General features: G+C 39.9%; 1 protein-coding gene and 1 pseudogene across 1 annotated transcript in view; both read left to right on the top strand.

The window, feature by feature from the left end:
- LOC140232650 (papilin-like) overlaps positions 1-18,671 on the top strand; it is a 170,188-nt gene extending 151,517 nt beyond the window's left edge. Inside the window, exons 21-30 of the mRNA XM_072312755.1 lie at positions 4,071-4,238; positions 5,147-5,350; positions 7,046-7,303; positions 7,826-8,053; positions 9,292-9,507; positions 9,702-10,034; positions 14,176-14,460; positions 17,144-17,431; positions 17,863-18,042; positions 18,655-18,671. Coding sequence (XP_072168856.1) covers positions 4,071-4,238; positions 5,147-5,350; positions 7,046-7,303; positions 7,826-8,053; positions 9,292-9,507; positions 9,702-10,034; positions 14,176-14,460; positions 17,144-17,431; positions 17,863-18,042; positions 18,655-18,671 — 2,177 coding nt within the window. The remainder of the gene's footprint in view (positions 1-4,070; positions 4,239-5,146; positions 5,351-7,045; positions 7,304-7,825; positions 8,054-9,291; positions 9,508-9,701; positions 10,035-14,175; positions 14,461-17,143; positions 17,432-17,862; positions 18,043-18,654) is intronic.
- Positions 18,672-19,460: 789 nt separating this feature from the next.
- On the top strand, positions 19,461-20,839 carry LOC140232979 (uncharacterized; annotated as a pseudogene).
- The last annotated feature ends 5,981 nt before the right edge of the window (positions 20,840-26,820 follow it).

Below are 26,820 nucleotides of genomic sequence, written 5' to 3'. Positions count from 1 at the left end.
TGATTTCATGTTAAGTGCCAGTGCTGAAGTTGGTGCCAGTGATAATCTTAAGTTGATATCAGGTGGTGTTAGCATATTGACCTGAAAATCATGACTTTGTTCAAGTAGTTTGTGTCAGGACTAGTTTAGAATGTTGTGCATGCCACTATTTATCTTGGCTATTTATGTGCTTTTTCCCCATTGTCTATGCACATGCAGCCTTACGGAATATCAAATTTGTCATTTCAAGTTTAGTGTTGGTACAAATGAGACCCACATTACGATCAAGTTCTTGGATACACATCATCAGACCTAAGTTATAGTTACATGCATAGCCTGAGCAATTATTAGCTCATGAAACATAAAGAAACATACCAAAAGTGGCCATGTAAGCTTATGCATGGTAGTAAAGTCAAGATACAACTGTAATTGTACTTCAGGAAGGTTAAAAGCTTTGTGGCATTTTAATCCTTCCTCCAAACAGAACTATATGGTAGTTGTACTGGTATGTTGTGCTTTTCAAATGAACCAAATACGAACATTCATATTTCCCTGATGCTGCAGACTTTGCAGCTGTGTGAAGATAACACTAGGTTTTGGGATTGATAGTTATGATTGGTATCACTTCCATACACGTGGTCATGTATGTTGGACCTCCATTTAAGGCAGATGTTCTAAAGCTTAACCCATCACCAGCACCATCACCAAACATGAAATCACCCAGTGCATCATTCAAGAAGTTTATGTGTTGGGCTCTATTGTGAGTTTTGCCAAATCAGTTTCTCATGTCAAATGACAAAAAAGGTATTACTGTACCAACATAATCCTTTCCTCTTAAAGTTTCATGTTTTTGCAACTTTTATATACAGTCATCGTGATCTGATGATATGTTCCTGGAGTTTTTATTAGATTTCTCCGACCATATCACAGGAAATATTTACCCTATTATTTTGAAAGATGGCATGTGAGGATGGATGTCAATAGAAGTATGATTAGGCAGACCATCTAGCTGCTAACAGGCAAACCTTCTACATGACATTCTGATTGGATAAACATGTGTGTGAGAAAATGCATAATATGGTTCATATGAAACACAGATGTTCTTTTTCCCTCTGGAGAGATAGCAAGACATGCAGCATGTGAGAAAGAAACTTGTAGGTTGTTCACATTTTGCCAGGATCAGTGCTGGGAAAGAAACTTGTAGTATATTCACATTTTGAATATGGTGGTATGTCACATATTAGATATGATGGGATGGAGTTTGTAGTTTGCTGGAAAAGGAATTTGGCATGAACTCACATTTTGACAGTGCTGGGGTGGAACTTGTTAATTTACATTTAAACAAATTGTGCTGGAAAAGAAACATAAATCATAATCGTATTTTAACCTTACTGGGCTGGGAACTCCTAGTATATTCACAGTTTGACAGTATTGGGGTTAAATATGACAGTGCTAGCATGGAACTTGAAGTATATTCACATTTTAACAATGCTGGGGTATTCATTTGTAATATATTCACATTTTGACTATGGTGGGATGGAATTTGTATTTAGTACAGTGAAACCCCGTTATAACGAGTTCGGTTATGACGAGGTACCGCTTATAATGAGGTGATCGCGTCAGTCCCGTTTTCCTTTGCATGTAAACCTATGGCAGAACGAATCGGTTATAACGAGTTCGGTTACAACGAGATTCCGGTTATAACAAGGGACAATTCTGGTGCATCATGATAAAGAAAAACATTAGCAATTTGATCAGATATAACGAGGTTCCATTTCTTGACTTGCAGTTTTCAAACACGCGACAAACGAAACATTAAAAACCGAATTCACGCTATCCATGTCTCTTTCCCATTTTGCAGAGTACAGTTCCTTCCATGTGTTCTTCTTACCCATGCGTTAAGACACAGGAATACCTTCCGATGTTCCTACTTAAAAGTTATTGACTATAATCATTTAATTTTCTTTTTCGCGAAATCCACGTGCGTGATAAAACGTCAGACCACGACGCAACGAGAGAGAAAAAAAAAAAAACGCATTCACAAACTTTTCATATATATGTAGCGACACTCGTGGCCAAAAATGGACAACTGGAATGCAAATGTAACTCATCATTACACTGTATACCATTTTTAGTGCCGACTTACACTTGTTTGGTGGTTAGTAAATATGAGTGTGTATGATTAAAGCCAAAATAATTAATGAAGTCATCGCGATCCCGCCGGGTGACAGTAGCGTAAAATAGTTGAATAACGCTTGTTAATCTACTTAATTGAGCCGGTGTTCAGAAAAAGAAACAAACGCATTCAACAGTTTGAATAGATCTGGCTTGTTCATTATTATTTAACAAATGATAATGTAAATATGAGTGTGTATGATGAAAGCCGAAATGATTAATGATATCAGCGCGATCCCGCCGGGTAACAGTAGTGTAAAAATAGTTTAATAGGCGCATGCTAATTTAATGTACTTGAGTCCCTGTTCAGAAAAAGAAACAAATGCATTCAACAATTTGAATAGATCTAGGTTTGTTCATTATCATTTAACAAATGATAATGTAAACATGAGTGTGTATTATTAAAGCCGAAATAATTAAATCAATGCGATCCCGCCGGGTGACAGTAGTGTATAAACAGTTGAATAACGCATGTAAATCTACTTAATTGAGTCGGTGTTCAGAAAAAACCCCACAAACAAACGCATTTAAGAGTTTGAATAGATTTTACTTTGTTCATTATCATTTAACAAATGATGAAGTACATATGAGTGTGTATGATTAAAGCCGAAATAATAAATGAAATCAATGTGATCCTGCTGGATGACAGTAGCGAAAAAATAGTTGAATAACGCTTGTTAATCTACTTGAGTCGGTGTTCAGAAAAAGAAACAAACGCACTCAACAGTTTGAGTAGATCTGGGTTTGTTCATTATTATTTGACAATGCATTTCACAATGAAGATTTTTCTTTCTTTCAGAATGGTCTACGAGGTACTGATTTGCGTAAAAAGGATCACAACCTTCCAAATTCCCTGGCACATATTTTTTCAAGAACGGATGTAAAAAACGCGAAGAGATTTTTGGAAGAAAAATAAAGAACGCATTTTTAATCCATTCAGGCGCAACGATCATATATTTTAAAGATTACAGCCGAAATGATTCATAAAATCATCGCATTCTGGGCACCAACAGCGTAAAATACCTCGAAAGTTACGGTAAACAACGCATGTATGTTACTCTATTTGCGCTAGTGTTTAGAAAAACTTAAACACATTTTATACAATCTGATTTTGTTTATTGTCATTTTACACTGTATTTCACAAACGAAAAATATCATTCTTAGATTTTTGGAAGAAAAATAAAGAAGTAATGCATTTCAAACCATACTTTTTCCTCGTCATTTTTTGTATCAGTTGACATATAATTTCCCTTTATTCTCTCAATAATAATGATCCATAACTGTGTAATAACAATGCAAAGGATGTTCTCAAGTTTGATTGATGGGTATATGTCATCATGCTTATGTTTTTCTTTGTTTTTGATGTGTACGGTTATAACGAGGTACTGGTTATAACGAGGTAATTTTGCCGGTCCCACGGACCTCGTTATAACAGGATTTCACTGTATATTCATATTTCAACAATTAATGCAGGGATAGAAAATTGTCATATATAATTTTCTTAACAATACTGGCATATGTAGTATATTCATATTTTAACAATGCTGGGATAGAAACGTGTAGTATTCTATCAATGTTCATGCATATTTATATTGATGAAATGCCAAATGAATGATGATGATATTGATAATGAACTAGTAATCCTTCAAAAATGCTACCACTATACCTAATAATGATGACAGGAATGGTGAAATAAACATTCATATATGATTAAAATGATTGTTGTATTGATATTACAGTTACTAATTGTCATGAAGAGATATGTAACGTGAAAAGGTAGAAAGTTACTTATCTTTGAGGCACCTTATCTTCGATAGTAAATGCAGCTTGTATGTCAGAAACTTGATTGGAAGGAAAATAGAACAAGATGTAAATGTTCTTGTAAACTTCTGAATAAATATCTCTTCCAAATCTAGATCAGTGCACCATTTCTGCAGACATGGGTCCTTGTGAAGGTTCTTTCCCTATGTGGTACTATGATGTCAGGGAAGGCAAATGTAAGAATTTTGTCTATGGTGGCTGTGAAGGTAATCAGAACCGATTTGAGACTGAGTTGGACTGTCAAAATGCCTGCTATGTAGAAGGTAAGTGTAGGTTGTTTTCATGTGAAAAAAAAAGAGGTATTATTCTGACTGAGGTGTAAAGTGTGGGATATTTGTCAATTTTTTACTTTGCATAAAGTAATATATATATATCAATATATATGTTATATATTAAACTGTGATGAAGGAGTAAGGGAGACTCACATGTGATGTTTAATCAGTACTAAACCTTGAGAAAGTAATCCCTGTAAGAAGCTCTACTGGGATGGTACACAGTGACATCAAAGGCCAACAGGCGGAGTGTATTTACAGATAGCAAATATAATCAATTATATAAATAAAAATTTGCTAGGTTCACATAAAAACCAAGCCGGTTGATCTATAGCATCGTGGATCCTACTGGGGGCTGCATGTTCCAAATAGATGGGAGGAAAGCCTCTTAGAAAGCAGTACCCGTAGGTGTTCTTGAAGTAAATGCAGGGTATGGTAGGTGGTTCCACAGTCGTTTTGCACTTGGGGAAAAATGAGTATTGTATGGATCAATTGCAACTTCCAGGAGTGTATATTTGAGGAGGTGGTCATTTAATTCTGCCAATGTAGGATGCTAGGATTATGATGATTGGGAGATGTTCACCAGGTTGTGTTGTATTTCATAAAACATTTTTGCTTTCACAAAAAGATGGCAGGTGTGTAACAGGTCCCAGTCCAACTTGGATAGTAATGGGGTGACAGGAGATGAGTATGAGTGTCTATAGTCTTGGTAGACAAAACAGGCTTGTTGTACCTGTTCTAATCGATTGACAAAGATAACTCGATATGGATTCCAGGCCTCTATTCCAGACTCTAAACCCCCCCCCCCCAAAGAAAAAAAAACACCTTTATGATGTCTTATATAGGCGCTATAACTGTAATGAAATGCATTGATACCATGTTAACATTGCAATGTACAGGCAAAACTCTTTGTGAGCGAATGAGGGCACTCTTTGAGGCATCTGGTGTGGAAGATCAACCTCAGTGCAAGCTTGATGGGTCCTTTGAGCCTCTTCAATGTCCACCACGTACTGGGGATTGCTGGTGTGTCACTGACTTTGGGGAGGAGATAGAAGGCAGCAGAATAACCAGAAAGCTGCACACTCAGAGTCCGGACTGTTCAGGTCAGTTTGTGGTAGAACAGACTGAGGTAGATAGATGGATGGATAGATAGAGAGATAGATAGATACTGTAAAAGTGGAAATTTTCGCGATGTTGAAATTTTCGCGCATTTCGCGCAACCAGAAACTAGCGCGAAAATAAAATCCCGCGAATATTTTTGCTTGCCATATGTTCCTGTGCGTGATGTCTAGATTCCGCGGAATTAAAAACACGCGAAACTCTTCTGACCCGGCCAAGCGAGAAAAATTAGTCGCGCGAAAATATCCACTTTTACAGTAGATAGATAGAGAGATATACATGTATAGATATATGGATATATATATATGTATGGATAGATAGATAGATCTCCCCCCCCCCCTTCTCTCTATCTCTACATCATATATTTTAAGAGCTCAATGTTTTACATTTTGGGATTAGTAAGACAGTTTTGCAAGTGCTTGAATTAGCATGCAATGAGAACTTGGTTATATCCCCTTTTAAGAACTGAAGTTAGTGATTTCCTGCTATGGAGATATAGTGCTTTGTCTTATGCAAGCAGTTACTTATGTGTTACCAGTCCTTGTGGAATGCATCACACATACTATCCCTTCTTGCAGAAATATTTGCTGGTTTGTTAATATGGGTCTGTACAAACACAATATGGCATAATTATGCATGTTTAAAAAAAATCATAATTATGCACTTGTGAAAAGCTTGCTTGATGTATACATGCAGTGTGAAATCATTGTGTGCCCGGAAGAATGTGATCAATAACGGCATTGTTCCATATGCAAAATTTTGCTATCATGCGAAACACTTTTGATCATTTATACAGTGCACTCCCGTTACAACGAACACGGTTAAAACGAAATTTCGTTATAACGAAGTAAAACTTCTGGTCCCAAAATTATCACCATTAAAGTCTATGGTACAAAATTCGCTTATAACGAACACGGCTATAGCGAAATTTCCGTTATAACGAAGTCTTTTCCGAGCGCCACAGACAAAGAAAAACAAGAGAAATGTGCTCCGTTATAACGAAATGTGAATTGCTTTCGAAAATACGTAGCGGAACAAGCATTTACAGCGTCTCTGCATGGGCGAATGCTTCACATCACTACGTGTTCACTCCTTGTGTCACGCACAGTTTCTGAAGGGAGCGTTTAATATAGTAATACAATAATCCCAAGGCACATTTTACATAGCTTTCCAGTGTATGCTAAGGATTCAGCAAACAGAATATGATATATATGCATGGTTTCCTTGTTTTCGTTATATATTGTATTGTTCGGTTATAACGAAATTTCGTTATAACGAAAGAAAACTGCCGGTCCCGAGCCTTTCGTTATAACGGGAGTGCACTGTATATAAGTTTTTGTAAATACTGAAACATGTAAGTACTTGTTATACAATGATAACAAATATACATCTATGTGACATATTTACAAATGTCAGAAAATTTATAGGGGCCACATGTAAAGGCCAATGTTTTTGTCCCCCTTTTGTGGCAACTAATGACAGGTTTGACTATCATTCTAGGATGAACAGTAAATTCTCATGTCCCCCTTTAACATAATACATTATATCATTATGAGTACCATTATTTTCACTTAAAAAGATATATTTGATAAAGAAAATGGATATGATTTAAAAGACCATTTACATTTTTTTTTTCATTGTGTACTAAATTCTGAATTTGACCAACCTGTCAATTGCAGTGTATGAGAACAGTGCTGGTAATGTGAGGGAGTTGGATCCTACCACCACCACCCAACATCCTAGTGAAATGACTCTCTGCCAGCAACATAGACGCTCTGCACAAGGCAGCTATGTTCCTCAGTGCACTGAGAGTGGAGAGTATGAGATCATGCAGTGTTATGGCAGCAATAATGACTACTGCTGGTGCGTCAATGAGAACGGGGAAGAGATTGACTTCACCAGGACACTTCCAGGAGAAGATCGTCCGAACTGTGATGGTAATGTCAGACATCTGCCTTACTTTCTGCTTTCCATAATATTTCTCATGTTATGATTGTCACACAAATCTATTGATTAGAAAGATATCCTATAATCACTATTCAGTATCTTGTTGCCAATGTTGCAAAAATCTTGCAGAAATTAATGTGATCACAGCAATTACAATTATTATAATTTTTTTATAGTATCTTCAGTTGTGCCGCTGAAGTGAGTAGAAAAAAAAGGGAGGAAACCCATGCAGTTATAACAAGCTTGTTTACAATGAGGTGCCATTTTTAATGAGAAGAAATTTCCATGATTACTATCGTAATTTCAAATACACAGGTTTACCATTATTTAGCTGGTCTCTCTCTCTCTCTCTCTCTCTTTTAAAAATATGATTACAGTGAAGTGTCAACTATTGCAAGGTAAAATTGGTGGTGCTGCCGACCTTGTTATGACTGACTTTACCTGTATTTTGAAACGAAGGATTTTTTTTTTTTTTTTTTTTTTTTTTTTTTTTTTTTTTTTTTTACATGCAGGTATCATGGACAGTGTGTGCTTTGTTGCCCACCGGGAAGTAATGGCAAGAACCAGGGACTGGGAGTACATGCCTCAGTGTACTGCTCAAGGCTTGTTTGCCAAATTGCAATGTCACACAGAGAGAGGATGTCTGTGTGTGGAGCAAACCAGTGGACAGGTCTTGTTTGTTGTTGATGTCGACCCTCAAGAGGCTACGCCTAGGATGTGTGATGGTGTGGCAACCAGAGGTTAGCAGCAAGTAGAGCTAAATATTTACTAAATTTAGAAAAAATACCTTAAAGTTGATCTCTGTTCTGATGTCAACACCTGATCTGAACCTCTTTTTTTTTTTGTCAGTTGCCCTGAAACTATTGGGCAGTTTACATGTTCATAAAAATGCAGCCTCAATATAATCTATGTAATTTTTTTTTATTTACACAGTTGAATCAAAAAGGATGTCTGGCAGAAGAGTATGTACATATATCGGTCAAAAGCAAAATTTAAATATGTCTGATTGTAAATGTTTATAAATGTAGCCATTATATTTGGAAGTTAATGATGCATTGAGAACCTTTCTTATTTCATGGATGTCTACTGTTAAGCACAATTGTCATTATATAACATTACAAATACATTATCTTCCTTGTAAAAAGGCCTACCTATGACCAAGGCCATGACTGAAGAATATATTGATACAGCCTTTAAATGTATGACCTGTGTTCTATACAAATCTGGTTTTCTTATATGAGTCACTGTGGCAGTGCTGACAAATTACACACAAGCTTATGTCAAAGCTTTTTTTTTTCTAGATTTTTGAAGCTCCATCACTGAAGGTAGCAAGTAAAGACACTAACTCCTAATGAGCAGGGACATAAATTAAGTGATTAAAACATTGTGACCGGGAAAAAAAATCAGAGAAAATAAATAATGACAAGGTTATATACTCCCTTGTTATTTGGTCAATAAAGAACTTGTTATGACATCATCTACAGTGCAAAGATACATGTATAACGTTGCTGCCAGGGTGAAAATGTATCTCAAATTTTGGTGAAAATTACTTTTTTGGATTAATTGTCAGATAATCAGTCAAGTGATGTCCTGCCCAAATCCTAGCTGTCTTACACCAAAATGAAGTCATCCTGTTAAAGGAAAGTCTATCCCATTTGTTACAGCTAGTGCTTTGGCTGCCATGCTTTTTTTTGCTCTCCTGAACATTTGAAATTTTGGGGTTACAAGATTTTATCTTCCCAACAATACTAACAAAATTTGTGTCCTACAAAATTTGTTTATTAGTGGAAAATTGAGCAAAGAAAATGGGATTTCATCGGGATCCCGATGGAATTCCATTTTCTTTGCTCAATTTTCCACTAATAAATAATATTAATTTCTGGTCAGTTTTTCTGTTTGCATTTCCTACAAATGTTGTAAGATTGTTGAATGATGGTGGAAACAAAATTATTCAAGAACAATAATTTGTTACTTTCAGTCTTAACAACTTGCCAGATGCATAAGATGGAAGCTACAGAAGCGGCCAGAGAATCTCCACAAGCCAACCTGTATATCCCACAGTGTGACAGTGATGGGTCCTACTCAGAGGTCCAATGCTACCAAGGTCAGGCTAGGTACTGTTGGTGTGTCAATGAGGCTGGGGAAGAGCTACCAGACACCAGACAAAGGAATAGTGAGCCAACATGTTCTCCAGGTAATTTCTTTACAAAATGATACAAGAGTCAATGCTTCATCTTTTGCAAAGAAAAATAGTCAAGTGATGCAGTACTAGCATTTATTGATTAATTTTCTGTTACTTTATGATTAGTAGCATGGTTGACAGTAGTATTAGTGTTTGAGAGGAACATTGTTGCATCACTGTGTATCCCACCTTACCTTCATTTGCAGATGGACCTAAAACAACAGCTCTGAATAGAGAGACTGACCCTGGATACACCACGAGAAGGCTTCCAGAGGTTGTTACTACCAGACCTTCAACTCCTACTACATCACAGAGTGTGGATAGTCATTCAACAACAGACGTATCACTCACCACTCCAGTTCTCAGCCATGGAGAGGCTACCACCACCATCACTGCCACTCAGGCTTCCATTCTAGACAATGATGTTATCGTCATTGATGAGGAGGATGAGGAAGAGGAGGAGGAGGAGGAGGAAGAGGTGGTGGTGGATACTGGAGGCCAAGATGAAGAGGACTGTGTGGACAGTTCAAACTGTCAGGGTGGGTCATGACAGCTTGGCAACGTGCCACTAAGCAATTACACACTCGGCCCTACAGGTAAACTCAGCCCCTATATGACGCCATTACAAGGGGCCGAGTTTACCTGTTAGGCCAATTTTACCCACAAATATGGTACATTCTTTTTAGTTTGCAATCTGTTCTGAAACTAGATTTCTTATATAAGGTTACATCTTAATCACTTAACATGCCAAAAAGTGATTTTCAAAAACAAGAAGAACGTTTCTTAACAATTCATTTACTTCTGCTTTTTTTCTTTTTATTTTTAGCTCACCTGAGCCAAACGCTCAGGTGAGCTGTTGTGATCGTTTATCATCCAGCGTCCGATGTGCGTCGTCCATTGTGCATAAACTTTTTAATGTTTTCATCTTTTTCTTGAAAACCTCTTGATAAATTTTCACCAAATTTGGCAGGTAGCATCCCTAGGGGGATGGAATCAATAAAATTGGTTCGAATAGGCACAGAGCTACCCTTCGGGACCCAAGGGGAGCTTCAAACCCTCCAAGTTAAAGGACAAGTCCACCTTCATAGACATGTGGATTGAGTGAATGCAGCGATATTAGTATAACACATCAGTGAAAGTTTGGGGGAAATCAGACAATCCGTTCAAAAGTTATGAATTTTTAAAGTATCTGCGCAATCACTGCTGGATGAGAAGACTACTGCAGTGTATGTCACATGCGTAGAACGATATAAGGTAAGAAAAATAAAAAGAATTTCACAAAAGTTTTCTTTTTGAGCGAAGTGCACATTTCTTCGACTTGCTACTGAAGTATGTAAAGGGTAATATTATTCACCATGCCTTCTGAAAGAGAGAAGTCGAGTGTCCTTTTGTAATGCGAAAAAAGTGAAAATATGTTGAATTTTCTTGATACCTCACAACCTCATCACAAGCTACTGTAGTCTTTCATCCAGCCATGACTGAACAGAAACTTCAAAAATTAATAACTTTTGAACGGATTGTCCGATTTTCCTCAAACTCTCACTGATGTGTTCTATTAATATCACAGCATTCACTCCACCCACATGTCTATGAAGGTGAACTTGTCCTTTAAGGAATCTTGTAATAATCTTCTTCTTCAGAACCATAAGTGACAGAGATAAGTTAGTGCTATGAATGAGTACATTGCTGAATGTAGTTTCAAGTTTCTTCATGGCAGATCTGGATGTGTCCTCCGTAGGACCCGGGAAGGGGGTGGGGGGGGGGGGGATTAGGGCCCAATTTTCATATATTCATCTTCTTGAAAACACATGATCAGATTTTCACCAAACTTGGCAAGTGGTATAGTTAGGGTGATACTAGTACAATATATATCTGGACAAATGGGCATCATGCTCTACTTGGAGGCCCTGTATAGGGGCACAATGCAGGGATAAAGCCCCCAAAGTATGGAATCTTTACAAATCAACTTATTTATGTATTAGAACTAGAAGTTATATGAGTCGAGTCAAAGCTATGAGTAAGTAGAGTAGTGACAGTAATTTCGAGTTTCTTCATCACAGATTTGAGGGGAAAAAACAAATTAGGGCCTGATTTTCACATTTTCATCTTCTTGAAAATACAGGTACAAAATGTAAATGGTTAAATCTGTCACCAATCTTGGCAGGCAATATCACTAGGGTGACTACACTTATACAAATAGGCATGCCCCTCTCCCTTTTAAGACATACTGGGGGACCCCCGAAACCCAGGCGCTGCCTCATGGTGCCAGGACCGAATTCTCGCTATCGCCAATGACGTAAAAAGTACCCGGATGTGGCTTTTTCGTCAAGATTTAGTGCACTTCGTAGCAAGGGCACTTCCCGTGCTGGGCATAATTTGCACAGCGCTAGCGTGCGCGTACGTGTACCTTACCTATAGCATTGCGCCGACCACGGATACTAGTACATGTACAGTATATAGGCGGCTGTACCGCCCGAGCCAGTGAGTGGCCAGGCCTGTCATACTCGTACACTGTAGTCCCCGCATGCATTGCCCTAGGCCGGCGGCCGGCCTTGCATTAGCATGCACCACTACTAGCACTGCACCCATAAGCTAACACATACCGGTACAGCGTACTGCTTGATCATGCGATGTGCATATCACAGATCAGTCATCTCTGCATACTCTGAAAATATGCTGGAAAATATTCACCCACCTGGATCTCGTCATGGAATGCCCATCTTTTTTTTTATTTGTTCTCTGTCAAAATGTCGCGAACACAATCGGGAACGAACCGTGATCTCAAACCTATCCTGTCTCCAAAGCAACTTCTTCCAAGTAAGTACGCAGGCACTAGGCCTACTACCACTACTAGTAAGTCGCGCGTGCACGTACTGCGCTGTGGAGTCACCCGCAAACTTCACCCACGCGGCCACGTCACGTCTCGCATGCCAGTAAGGGTCCTATTTCTGCAGATTTTTTTCATTTATTGTCGTGCGAACAACACATGGCAGCTTCGCAGCAACAACCAATAGTCGTATTAACAGCAATTTCTTAAGAATGGAGAAATTTCAAATCATATTAAAGCTGTAATTCAAGTCGAGAAAACAGGAAGTACACGTAGAATACACTCAGTTGTGTGTGTAAATAGCATTAGTCACGTATCACGCGGGTACGAAAGGAAGTGACTTTGCTACCGGACTATCCCATAATGCACTGTAAATGACGCTTAAATCAACATCCGGGTACTTTTTACGTCATTGGCGATAGCGAGAATTGGGAACCAGTACTTCCACTTTGACCCTCTCTTGAAAATGCATGATGGTCAGACTTTCTACGGAGGTATCTTTGCCGGTGTAATAGAATGGACTCCACGGCCCCCTGGAGGCCCTCAAAGCTCCCCTACCCTGAAAGTTTGCCATGTTGTTAGGTAATAGTCTGCAAGAAAGCGTAGGAGGTAAACTTGTGATACCTGAATGAGTGTAAGACCCCCGGATCTCTCGTTTTGTAAAGTACTTTTATATTTCTAATTTGAAACGATGATTGTAACTTGGTTCTGGAAAGGCAATATAGCGCAGGAATAAACCAGTGTTTTCAAATGGGAAAGGACAAGAAGATTGTGATATTGTATCTGTGCATGCATGTTTAAAGTTATGAGCATTCAGGACACCTTCATTCATATTCCCGATTGTTAAATTTAAGCACCACTTAAACTTTAGAAAAGAATTAATGAACACACTACTGTAAATAAAATGTATCCTAAATGCTTGGGCCTTACTGCATAAATGAGTAATAATTGAGATCACAGCTTGGACCCCGTTTACAGTGCAAGGCTCTGTATCGCTATCGCGAGAAGCTATTGCCGCGACGTTTCATGACTTTTTTCTTTCGAGTCTCCCGCATCTTTTGACACCAAATTTGCGACGCCCGGGTGCGCGGTTCCGAAGTTGCGCATAAATATGCACGTGCATGTCAGACCAAAAATTGGTCAAAAACGTGAATTTGTGTACAATTTCAATGCAAACTGTGTTTACAGGCAAATTTCGTAAAAGCATGATTATTTTGGGGGTTTATTGATTAAAATCAATTAATAATGCATTGTCTTGTTCGGAGCAATGTCACGGACAAATTTCATCGAAAAAACAATGAAAAACATAAAGTCGAAAAAACAAAGAAATACATAAGAAATTCAAAAAACAATAAAATACTTAGGAAATTTTTTCTGATTGTGCAATTTTTTTCTCTTACATTTGCTAAGGACACTAAAAAGAATATTTACACCTAAAATGTGCCTGTTTTGAGCTTTATGTAGTGATTTATACCAAATTGTCTGATTTCATGCATCATTATGCATAAATTAGCATAATTTAGTGTAAATGATAATTTTTGAAAAAATTAACTTCATGGTACTTTAGTTAGATTACATCATAGGCAATGCGTGTGCCAATTTTTGTCGCGATCGCGTGGTCGACGGCCGAGATCCGGAGGGGGGGCCTAGGAGGCCCCCCCGCTCTATCATCTACCTAAATAGCCCAGCCTAGTTAGGGTTAAAGCTAAATTGTCTTTTAAATGTGTTGGCAATCAAATGGAATTTATTTTGCTAGAGGGGACTTGTAACATTTGGAGTTGCAATCATCATTGAATTCTGTACTACATGTGTATTTGGTCCTTATGATTTTCTATCTCCTCCACCCAAATCAGGTCTGTCCTCAGCTAGCATCAGCCAAAATCCATCTAGAATCAAAGCCAAGACTGGTAGTGTGGTGGTGCTGACATGTGAAGCGTCTGGAGTACCAACCCCAACAATCACCTGGCAGCGGTATGGACAAGATGTAGCTACCATGGGTGATTCTAGACTTACTACCGGTCCTGGTGGTACTCTCACCATCCTTCAAGCTGTGGTCAGTGATTCAGGACCCTATCACTGCATGGCAGACAATGGTGTAGGAGAACCCGACACTGCACTTTTTGAAATTGTGGTGACAGGTAAAATCATACACTGCAGCAAAGATATATAATACTGATATGTGCAGAGGACATCTTGACTGAATGATATAATAAGAAAGACACTAACAGAGATAACAGCTTTTCTCCCTTCAACTTGTCAGATACACATGCTTACATATTCATGTGAACCAGGATTTGTTAAAGTGGCTGCTCAATGCAGGAAGTAAGTAACACTTCCCAGCAAACAATAATGGGACTGACAGCTGTATCTCCCCTCTGGAACCTAGAAAATGAAGATTGTGCCTTGGGGTACAACTCCTGCAGCCTGGGGGCACAACTGCTTCAGCCAGGAAGCTCAATTTGGGGACTATATATATATATATATATATATATATATATAGATATATAACACAGTGCTTATATAGCGCATATCACTACCTTGGTGTCTCTATGCGCTTTAAGGGAGAGGGATGAAAGTAGAAAGAGGAAATGTCGTGTACAATGTATGAACCATAAATGCAAAACCAAACTCATTCATAATACTTTTTGAACAGAAATGTCTTGAGGGCAGTTTTAAACTTTAACACTGTGGGAGCTTCTTTTATATAACACGGAACAGCGTTCCACAGTGTGGGAGCAGCATGAGCAAAAGATCGATTGCTCACCATAAAACTTTGTTGTGATAGCAAGACATTGGAGAAGATTTTTCTGAGTTGATCTTAAATTACGAGAGGGAGCGTACCTTACCAAAAACTTACTGAGATATTCTGGTGCCATTGAATGCCTGCACTGATAAGTCAGTAACAGTATCTTAAAAACTATACGTGACTGAACAGGAAGCCAATGTAGCTGCTTCAAAATGGGGGTTATGTGAGAATTCTTCTTCGTGCGGGTGATCAATCTTGCAGCTGCATTATGAATTGCCTGGAGTTTATGTAACTGTGAGTCAGAGATATTAAACAGCAAACTGTTACAATAATCTAAATGACATATAACAAAAGCCTGAACAAGCTTCTTAGTGGTCTTTGCATCCAAAAACTGACAAACTTTTCCAAGTTTATATAAAGCGAAGGATGCCGATTTACAGTTCTCTGAAACAAATTTGTCCATGACCATATTCTGATCGAATATCACACCAAGGTTTTTGGCTGTTGTACCAGGTACAATGGAAGTACTGTCAATCTTTATTGCAGGAAGTTCCATTCTTCTGCGAAATCGAGATGTAAGGTGTAAGATCTCAGTTTTTTCATCATTCAGTTTAAGACCATTTTGAATTGACCATAGTTTAATCTCTTTGACACAACATTCTACTTGAGAGATTGCATCCTGCAGGTTACAAGGTTGAAATGAAATATATATCCGAGTGTCATCAGCATAACACATCCCTGACATTCGGTTACACACGATAATATCTTGTAAAGGAGAAGAATACATGGTAAACAACATTGGGCAAACCACAGAGCCCTGGGGGACACCAATATCTAATACATGAGCAGAGGAATCTAACTTATCTATTACAACCGTCTGCCTTCTCTGCTTTAAGTATGATTCAAACCACTTATAAGCAAGAGATGTGATACCAGGTACCAAACTTGTGTTGCAACCTCTGCAGTGAAACATCGTGCCTGATGGTGTCGAATGCCGATGAAAAGTCGAGCAGAACAAGTATGGTTTCGTTACCGTGGTCTAGAGAGAGATTGATATCATTTGACACTTTTAGTAATGCTGTTTCACAACTGTGGAATGGTCTGTACACAGACTGCAGGGGCGAGTGTAAATCGTTATCAGAAAGATAATGCTGAATCTGCCGAACCGCAGCTCTCTCTATAATCTTTCCAAGAAATGAAAGATTAGCAACTGGTCGATAATTCTTCAACTGCTCGGGATCCAATCTTGACCCTTTAATTAGGGGAAAAACAATGGCATCCTTCAGACTATTAGGAAATGTACCCTCTTCAAATGATCTATTTATGACGCATGTGATATATGGAGCAAATTCTGCAACACACTTCTTTACAAGAGAAGTTGGCATTGGATCAAGTTTACACGTTGTAGCACCCGACTTCTTGATAATTTCCTCCACTTCATAAATGTTCATTCTTTCAAACTTAGAGAAATTCATGTTCTTGCATATCTGGTCTGGAGCTGGTGTGGGATCTGTACTCATACTACACAAACTGTCAGATATTTGTCTAACCTTGTCAACGAAAAAATTCTGAAAATATTCAGGTAATGCCACAGAATCAACACTAGGCAAAGTTAAAAAAGGCTTAGGCTTAAACATCCTTTCATATTTCTGGAACAACTCACGAAGGCTACAGTCCTCAAACTGTCCGTGATGATATTCTCTCCTTGAGCTGTCAGACTATGTGATCCATAGCCCATTGTCTTATCCATTGTGCCACATCTCCCCCATTGGGTGTAATTCATTTAGTTTGTCAGTGAAGAGTTTACTCAGTGCAGGTACAATTCTACTCAAAATATTTCTAAACAAGAGATAAGAATAATATGCTTATGAGGAAAAAAAGGGAAATACAATGTACAGTACACCCGTAATGCATAAGCTGTGATGCTGAGCAGGAGTGATAAAGCAACACACGAAATACAAGTACCAGTAATTGAAGTAATTCTGTAATTGCTAGTGCATTGCAACTCTTTTCTAGCCTTTTATATCAAAATCATCATTACTAAAAATAGATGATTCTTCTTCATGTTTCCACAGAGCGTTCACGTCCATCCCGACATCGTGGACACCGTCAGTCTCGACTGAAGGTTAGAGAAGGGAAGGGTGTGACAATGCACTGCCGTGCCAGGGCCAACCCTACTCCTACCATCACCTGGGATTTCCAGGGCCTTGAGCTGTCAGACATTGAGCCCAGGATCACTAAGCTGCCTGGCGGATCCCTCAGAATCAGGAAGGTGGGATTGTCTGATGTTGGCACCTACACCTGTACGGCCCGAAACATGTATGGCATTGTTCAGATGAGGACATTCACTCTTATTGTGGAAGGTGAGTTACGTGTGTTGCAATATGGTTATCAAGAATCATTGATTGTTCATTTTACTCAACAAAAAAATGTTAGATCATGAGCACCCAGGAAACTGCCATTTAGAACCAATATATGTGGCTCTTAACCGGTGGAGGATGGGCTGATTTTGCTACAACACACATTTCCCATAGACACTTGCCCAAGCATACTCGGCACTCGTCCTCAATGGGTTAAGGTTATGGCAATATGCTTAAAATATATGGATAGTATGATGAACTGTAGAGGGAGTATTGAATTAAAAGCGACATTCTTTAAAGTGGAAGTTTCAGTAGATTAACCAATATTCACCTTTCTTTTTTTTTCTTTTTTTAAATGTCCATTACCACCAGCCATACATGCTCTATCATTGATTAAATTCTGTCATGTCATTGCCTGTTTTGAACACTTGCAGCTGACGTGCAAATAGTCAATCCACCAGACAACCAGAAAGTGAGTGAAGGTGATACCGTCAGAATGACTTGTGGTACTACAGGTTCCCCTAAACCCACTGTAAGGTGGAGTCTTAATAGCAATCCTCTACCTGCAACTAAGCGCTTCACTATTGCTGACAATGATGAGCTTATCATACAAGGTAAGCTTAATCCACATTTTAAAATCTTTTCAATTGTGACATTAAAAATCTTTCTTTTTACACTTGTGTCCATCAGTTGTCATTAATGAGAACCAGTGTTATGTGCACTCTGCACACTATCAAAGGTCACAGACTGTTGTTCATATATGCATGCATCACTGCCAGTAAGCTTGATACCCTTGGAGATATGAAAATCAACATCCTTGAGCATTTCAATCACAGTTTCTGACTTATCTTTTTGTTAAAAGGGATGGTACAGTTTTGGTTGAGACAGGGCTTCACATTTGCTCCTTGTGAGATAATCAGAAACCTCTTACGAAATATGAACAAGCATACAATTCTAAAAGGAATTCAAAATTTATTTGATGAAAGTTCATTTTGAAATGGCTTAAATATCCAGAAACAAAGAGGTCCTGATAAAAGGTCAGACCAACCTTCTATTAGGACCACTTTGTTTTACTTTCTTTTTGGATATCTCAGCAATTTCAAAACCGATTTTCATCAAATAAAAATTGAATACCTCTTAGAATTGTATCCTCTTTAATATTTCATAAGTGGTTTGTAATTATCTAGCAAAAATTTACAAATCTTAATCCTCCATCTCATCTGAAGCTAAACCATCCCTTTAACTGACAATTGTCAAGCATATCAGGAGATTTTGTTGCTCATTAGAATATAAATGTACAGTATTTGCACTTTTTTTTTTGTGCCACACCCATTCCATGTAAATAAATTGTCACTAAATGTAAATTTTCATTGTAATGGTTTGGTATTGCGGGAAACTAATGCTACTTTGAATTTGAATGAATTCAATACTATGATTGTGGTTCATATCTTGATTTTTTTTTTTCACTATGTCAATGTAGATGTTAAACAGAGTGATGCTGGCGAGTACTCCTGTACAGCAGCCAATGGAATTAGTTTCATGAGCTCAACTGCTGTCCTGTCTGTCATAGGTATGTTTTCACAGTCTTGGTCATTTCAATTATCTGTGCAACAACCAATGATTTTCTCTTTTCATGCCTCCACTATGAAGTGTTGCTGTTTTCAGGTTGTCTGTCTGTCCGTCCTTCCTTCAATTCATAAGCAATTTTGTGGACGGCGTAACTTAAAACAAAAAAATTAAGGTATCATTATAAAACTTTGCATGTATACGTATGAGTGGACAAAGTTGTGCCTATCAACTTTTGAGTGCATGTGGTCAAGGTCAAAGGTCAAGGTCAAATGCTCAAAATTTCACTATTTTATTACGTAAGTCTCCGATTGAGACTACATGTCTCATCGGGTGTAATATGAGATCCCGCTGGTCACGTGTGTGGCAATTCGTTGGTGCGTTTTGAGTGTGTGAAAAGGATTTTTCACAACCCTCGAATATTCAAGAATTTCGCGGAAATTCTTCCTTCGGACTTATCAGAATAATGAAAGAACAGAAGGACAGAAGATCAGCTGGCGTGGCCGCTGAAAAAGAAAACAAAGAGAAGAAAACTGACCGCGCAGTGGCAGAATCTTCGGGCGAAAACAGAGCAGCAATGGAGTCACAACAGGCGGCGAGTGCTAGCCAAGCTGACCGCGCAGCGGCAGCGAAAGGTACGGCTGCCAACACGGGCCGTGGACGGGGAGTACCGGCGGTGATGGAGGCTGGCGACCGCGCGGCGGTAGCGGCGACTCGGCCTCGGATTGCTACAAAATCCAACTCGTCAAAGTTGACAAATGATAACTTTGGGACCGTAAACAGTCGTCTTGATAGACTCGAAGGCTTGCTCTGTCAGCTCATGGAGGCTCTTCCCAGTAAAAGGGAAGGGGTGGCAGGCATGGGACATGCACAGCCAGACCGACATCTTGATCACGGTGGAAGTGATTCAGCCTCTGCTTCAACTTCTAGTGTTAGTGCAGATTATGACTTGGCACATACAGAAGAAATGGATATTGAGGATGATGACATGGTGCATGCCTTGAGTGCAGGGCATAGCTCAGAGCTGGAGTCGTGCGTGGATAGGGCAGAAGCACAGACAGTACCAGCTTTTGCTGCTAAATTTGCGGTGGCATCAGATATTGGACAGCCTCTTGATGAGGAGCTAGCAAGCTCTGTCAACTACTTGATGAGCCATCATCTGGAAGAGAAAGTGCTCGATGAGACAAGTAGCAAATACCCAGTGCCGTCGAACTGTCGAGGGATCGACACCCCAAAGTGAATGAGACGATCTGGGACAACCTCTCTGCCCCTGTTCGTACGAAGGATGTGAAACTTCAGAGGGTCCAAAAATCCCTAACAAGAGGTATCTCGGCTTATGTCAGCCTGCTCGATCCAAGCAACATATCTCCCGAACAGCAAGACGTTCTAGCTTTGTTGTGCAACGCAAACTTTGAAATGAATGCTCTTCGTAAAGAATTGATCAAGCCGGATCTGAACACGAAATTTACTCATCTCTGCAAACCAACAAACCCTGTAACCAAGTATCTCTTTGGGGATGACTTGGGCAAGCAAGTAAAGGACTTGCAAGACCAGCACAAAGCGGCGGCCGGAGTGATGAGAGGTGGGTTTAAAAGACCCAAGCCGGCCTATCACCCCTACCCAAGCCAGGGGTCTCAACGCAGATACAAGGAAGCTGGTTGGGTGTCGCGGACATCCTACGCGGATTCGTCAGGGTGCACATCTAGGCCTTTTTTAGGCCAACGAAACCAGTGGAGGAAGAGGACTCCACAAGCTCCCCATACGTTTACCCCGACAGCGTCTCGAGAGGGACGCCAAGCCCCACAGTACCGGAAGCTCGGCCAAGGGCAGGGCAGGATGAAATAGAGCGACTCCCAAACAGTGATGAGGTAAGGGAGACGATAACATCTAATGTCAATGATATTGCAGTCGGAGGTCGACTGAAGCTACATATGCACAACTGGGGAGAGCTTACATCTGATACATATATTTTGCAAGCTGTACAGGGCTACAAGCTTGAATTTGACCCAGCTAAATATCCCCCTTGTACGGAAAAACCCCTTCATGAATTCAAAAGAAATTCTGAGGAAATGGCCTCGATTCAGGAAGAAATCAACAAGCTAGTTGAGAAAAATGTCATAGAAGCATGTGAACATGTAGAAGGGGAATTCATATCAAATATTTTCACAAGGCCAAAGAAGAATGGCGGCATCAGGGTCATCTTGGATTTGACAGAATTAAACAAGAGTATTTTGTATCAGCATTTTAAGATGGATAATATCAAGACAGCTCTACCTCTAATTTTTCCGGGAGATTATTTAGCTTCAGTCGATCTCCGAGACGCATACTTCACGGTTCCTATCCACCCAGATTCTCGAAAATTCCTGAGATTTACATGGCAGGGAAGGTTATGGCAATTTCAAGCACTTCCCAATGGGCTTAGTTCAGCACCAAGGCTCTTTACAAAACTGCTAAAGCCTGTTTTGGCAACGCTCTAGGGAGCAGGGCCACATTGTAATTGCATATCTAGATGATACACTTATCATTGCAAAAACTGCCAAGGAAATGCAGGCAGCAGTGAGGGCAACTACTAAGTTGCTATCAAATTTGGGGTTTATTGTTCACCCTGAAAAATCAGTTTTAGAGCCTACTCATGAGATTACTTTTCTGGGTTTCAATCTGAACACTCTGGATATGAGTGTTAGGCTTCCAAAAGAAAAACAGGAAAACATAAAGCAGTCTTGTAAAGAACTGTTGGCTACTGAGAAACCTGTTATCAGAACAGTTGCGAAGGTTATTGGACAACTAGTGGCATCATTCCCAGCAGTACAATATGGCCCTCTCTATTATAGAGCCTTAGAGAAAGACAAGATTCTTGCCCTTGCAAGGAACAAGGGACATTTCGATAGGCATATGACCTTGTCAAGAGAAAGCATCCATGAAATTCAGTGGTGGATATGGAACCTTGAGTCACAGTTTAGCCCAATGCAGAGGGCAAAATCAGATGTGGAAATCCACACAGATGCCAGTGGTAAAGGCTGGGGGGCAACAAATCTGTGCACTTCAACAGGTGGCAGATGGAATAGTGATGAGTTGAAAGAGGCAAATCAGAATAAAATTAACCTGCTAGAAATGGTAGCAGTTAGTCATGGGCTAAAAGCCTTTTGCTCAGAGAAAAGGAGCAATCATGTACTTGTTAGAGCAGATAACATAACGGCTGTCGCATATCTGAACAATATGGGTGGCACAAAATCTCCTGAATGTAATCAAATGGCCATTGATATTTGGGAATGGTGTATTAGTAAGGACATCTGGCTTACAGCTGCTCACCTACCTGGGCGATTGAATATTGAAGCAGATCGCATGTCTCGAAAATTCTCGGACAGCACAGAATAGAAATGTTGAATAAGAGCATATTTCAACGAATAATCAGGAGATTTGGTGTGCCTGAAATTGACATGTTTGCCTCCCGCCTGAATAAACAGGTAGACCGATATATTTCTTGGAGGCCTGAACCAGAGGCCTGGGCAGTAGATGCCTTCACAGTTGATTGGAGTCAGTGGGACTTTTATGCCTTTCCCCCATTCAATCTAGTGCCAATGTGCTTGCAGAAAATTCAGAAGGATAAGGCATGTGGGATTTTAGTGGTGCCCAATTGGCCAACACAGGTTTGGTACCCTATCCTTAAGAGTATGCTGGTTGAGGAACCCATGTTAATTCGAAAGAGTAAGACATTATTATGTCAACCAGTTTCAGGCACCCCACATCCTTTGAATAATCACTTGTCTCTATTATGTTGCAGGCTTGGAAGGGACTTTACGCAGAGCAAGGCCTCACACAAAGGACGATAGACATCATAGCTGCGTCGTGGAAAGGATCCACTAAAGCACAGTACCAGGTGTACATCAGAAAATGGAAAAGATTTTGTGCAGAGAGACACATTAATTATTTGAATGTCCAAGTTTGTGATGTCCTTGCATTTCTTACAAATATGTTAGACAAAGAAAAGTTGGATACAGTAGCCTGAATACAGCCAGGAGTGCCCTTTCCACGTTTCTCATAGTTGATGGTGGACGACAGCCTCTTGGGTCGCACCCACTTTTAAATAGGTTTATGAAAGGAGTTTTTCATTTAAAGCCGCCTGCTCCTCGCTACTCTTCTATCTGGGATGTTAAAGTCGTCTTGGACTACCTCAGAAAGCTGTCTCCATCCAAGGCACTTAATCTGAAGCAACTTACTCAGAAATTGACTATGCTGATAGCACTTGTTTCTGCACAAAGGGTGCAGTCTCTTCATGTTATCCACCTGGACAGGATGAGGTGGAAAAAATCATCTGTTGAGATTTCTTTCGAGAACACACTGAAACAAAACAAGCCTGGGAATACGGGATTCAGTGTCACACTAAATGCGTACCCTCCAGATAGGAGATTGTGCATAGTGAATTATATGAAAGAGTATGTGCAGCGGACACAGAATCTAAGAGGTATGGAGAGACATTTGTTAGTAGCTTACAAGAAGCCTCACCGTCGTGCATCAAAGCAAACAATTGCACGTTGGATTAAGACTGTCCTACATGACGCTGGTGTCGATACACAGATCTTCAGTGCTCACTCCACAAGGGCGGCCTCTACGTCAGCAGCACAAAGGAGTGAGGTGCCTGTGTCAGAAATCCTCTCAAGGGCTGGATGGGTGGCTGAGAAGACATTCCGAAAGTTTTATTGCAAGCCCTTACAAGATACTAACCAATTTGCCCAGGCTTTACTGAAAATGTGACTTGGCAACTTCGGCAACTTCAGTCTGCATATGGAATGGCAGTCTGCACAGAGTGCACAGGTATGTCTGTCTGTAGTGATGCCGTTGATGGCTTACAGATGTATTGTTCTGTACGTGACTACAGGGCTTTGAAATCTCATATTACACCCGATGAGACATGTAGTCTCGATCGGAGACTTACGTAATAAAATAGGAAGATTAAATGAGAACTTACCTGTTTGAAATTCAATCTTGATTTTATAAGTAAGTCGTAGAGAAGAGACTACATCCCTCCTCTTCCCACCCTGCGACTTACGTAGCCTTATGCAGGTAAAGTTCTCAACATCTTCATCTTCCTATCAATATATCCTGTAGTCTCGTACAGCTTTAAAAAATTGCCACACACGTGACCAGCGGGATCTCATATTACACCCGATGAGACATGTAGTCTCTTCTCTACGACTTACTTATAAAATCAAGATTAAATTTCAAACAGGTAAGTTCTCATTTAATCTTCCTATTTCCCCCATATCTATGCAATGCCGGAAGGTATTTTCTTGAAACTTAGTGTCTCCATGTATTACCTGATAAAGATTCTTTAGAGAAAGTTGTTAGCGATGAGGTCAAAGGTCAAGTTAAGATGGAAAAATGAGCCTTCAGCTCTTTGTCCAGCGTCCGTCATGCATCATCCGTTGTACCAGTACATAAATTTTTCATCTTCTTCTTGAAAACCCCATGACCAATTTTCACCAAACTTGGCAGGTAGCATGCCTAGGGGATGCGATCTCAGTTTTTTAAATGGGCACCATGCCCCACCTAGGGGCCCCCCAGGGGCCCCAACCCCCTCTCCCCCCCCCCCAAAAAAAAAAAAAAAAAAATAAAGGACCCTTTAAAAACTTCTTCTCTAGAACCAGAAGTGATAGAGCTAAGTAAATACTATGAGCTAGTACATTGATGACTGTAGTTTTAAGTTTGTTCATGGTAGAATCAGGGGTGCCCCCATGGCACCCAGGGGAAGGGGTGGGAGGTGTCCAAATGAGGGCATAAATTGTGCATTTTTATCTTCTTGAAAACCCCATGGTAAATTTTCACCAAACTTGGCAGGTAGCATCCCTTGGGGGATAGGATCTCAATTTGTTCAAATGGGCACCATGTCCCATTGGGGGCCCCCAGGGGGTTCACCCCCCAAATAAGGAATCTTTAGAAAACTTCTCTACAAGCAGAAGTGATAGAGCTAAGTTAATACATTGAGATATGTAGTGCATTGATGACTGCTGTTTCAAGGTTGTTCAAGGCAGAATCAGGTGTGCCCCTCCTTGTATGAATGGCGACTTAAATTGTACATGTTCATGTTCTTCTTGTAAACCCCTTGATTGATTTTCACCAAACTTGGCAAGTAGCATGCCTAGGGGTTTAGGATCTCACTTTGTTCACGTGGGCACCATGCTCAGGGGACCCAAACTCCTCAAATTAATGAATATAATAATAATAATAATAATGTCTTATTTATCCAGGGTAGCCTCTTCAGTGTTGCCACTGCTCTACCAGAGGGCCCTGCCATTATTATTACCCCAGCGTTGCCAGGTCCCCATTTATACACCTGGGTCGAGAGGGACAATTGTGGGTAAAACATCTTGCCCAAGGACGTAAGCACTGGGCGGGAATCGAACCCGGGTTCTCCGATCGGGAGTCGGGAGTCTTATCCACTATGCCACAGCATAGTGGATATCTACAAATCTTCTCTAGAATCAGAAGTGATAAAGCAAAGACGGATCCAAATGCTGCCTATATTGAACATTTTCATCTTCTTGAAAACAACATTATGAATTTTCTTACAAACTTGGCTAGTACAGTGGGTAGCATTCCTAGGGGGATAGGATCTCAATGTGTTTGAATGGGCAGCTTGCTCTCCTTGAGGGCCCCAGGGGGCCCAAAACTCCTAAATTAAGGGATATTCAATAATATTCTTCTCTAGAATCAGAAGTGATAGAGTTATAAGTCCTTTTTTTGTGCAAATCTGCATAGTCCAACTTTGGAAGTACAGTGTACATGGCAGGCACTTTGACCAGTATGATTGAATATGGAAATGGACACGATGCCCCAGCTCTCAAGGCTGCACCCCGCCCAAAGTTTCCAATTAGCTCAGGTAAGGGTCTGCAAGTATGCATATGGAAGGTGAATTTGCGATACTCACATGAGCGCGAGATCCCCGGGTCTCTTGTTACCAGTGTGATGGAATATGCAAGTGGACACCATGCCCAAAGCTGTCAAAGCTGCCCCCCCCCCCAAGTTTGCAATATTCTGAGGTAAGAGTCTGCGAGAATGCTTGGACTGTGAACTTGTGATACTCGGGTTAGAGCAAGACCCCTGGGTCTCGGTTTTTTTTTTTGTACATGTATTTCGGAAATGGTTCAAGGTACAGTCAACCTCACGTAAGTCGACATAATCGGGACAGAGCAAAACAACTTGACTTACGCGAAAGTCGACTTACGCTTAAGTCGACATTTTGTCGACTTAATATGAAAACTAATTTCCCCTGTACAGAGTAAGATTTGGATCACGATGCGGATCACTATCCAAATCTTACTCCTTTTGCCGCCAAAATATGCCTACTGACATTAGCAACAATAATGCTTTAGTTCATGCATAAATCTCGCGCGGATTAGGAAGGACAACACACAATTTTGAGACAGCGGGAATCTTGGGTCCGTCTCTACGTTTTAAACTTGATTTGAAAAATCAAATGCAAATTCCCCAAATTGCATGCAACTTTGCGATTTAAATTCAAGTGCGTTGCTGCAAAGATATGCGTGTGAATTCGTATGATTCTGTCAACATGATTTTTCAGTGCTGACTGAGTTGAAATATGTACGATTTTCCTTCCCTAAGTCGCCATATTTGTTTTACTTAAATTTTTATTGCCATACTCTGAAAATGAATTGTTCTCGTGCTCCGATTCGCAACATTACCGCTCTGTAGGGCGCGGGCCCGTCTGAAAAAAAAAAACAGAAAGAAGAATAGTTTGTTAATCCAAAAACGACATCTTATTTTCGGATTAACCTCGTAAAAACAAATCTCTTTCCATTGTCGGACTA

Source organism: Diadema setosum, chromosome 1 (assembly GCF_964275005.1).
Source record: "Diadema setosum chromosome 1, eeDiaSeto1, whole genome shotgun sequence".
NCBI lineage: Eukaryota > Metazoa > Echinodermata > Echinoidea > Diadematoida > Diadematidae > Diadema > Diadema setosum.
This window is presented reverse-complemented; position numbering and strand designations above follow the sequence as displayed.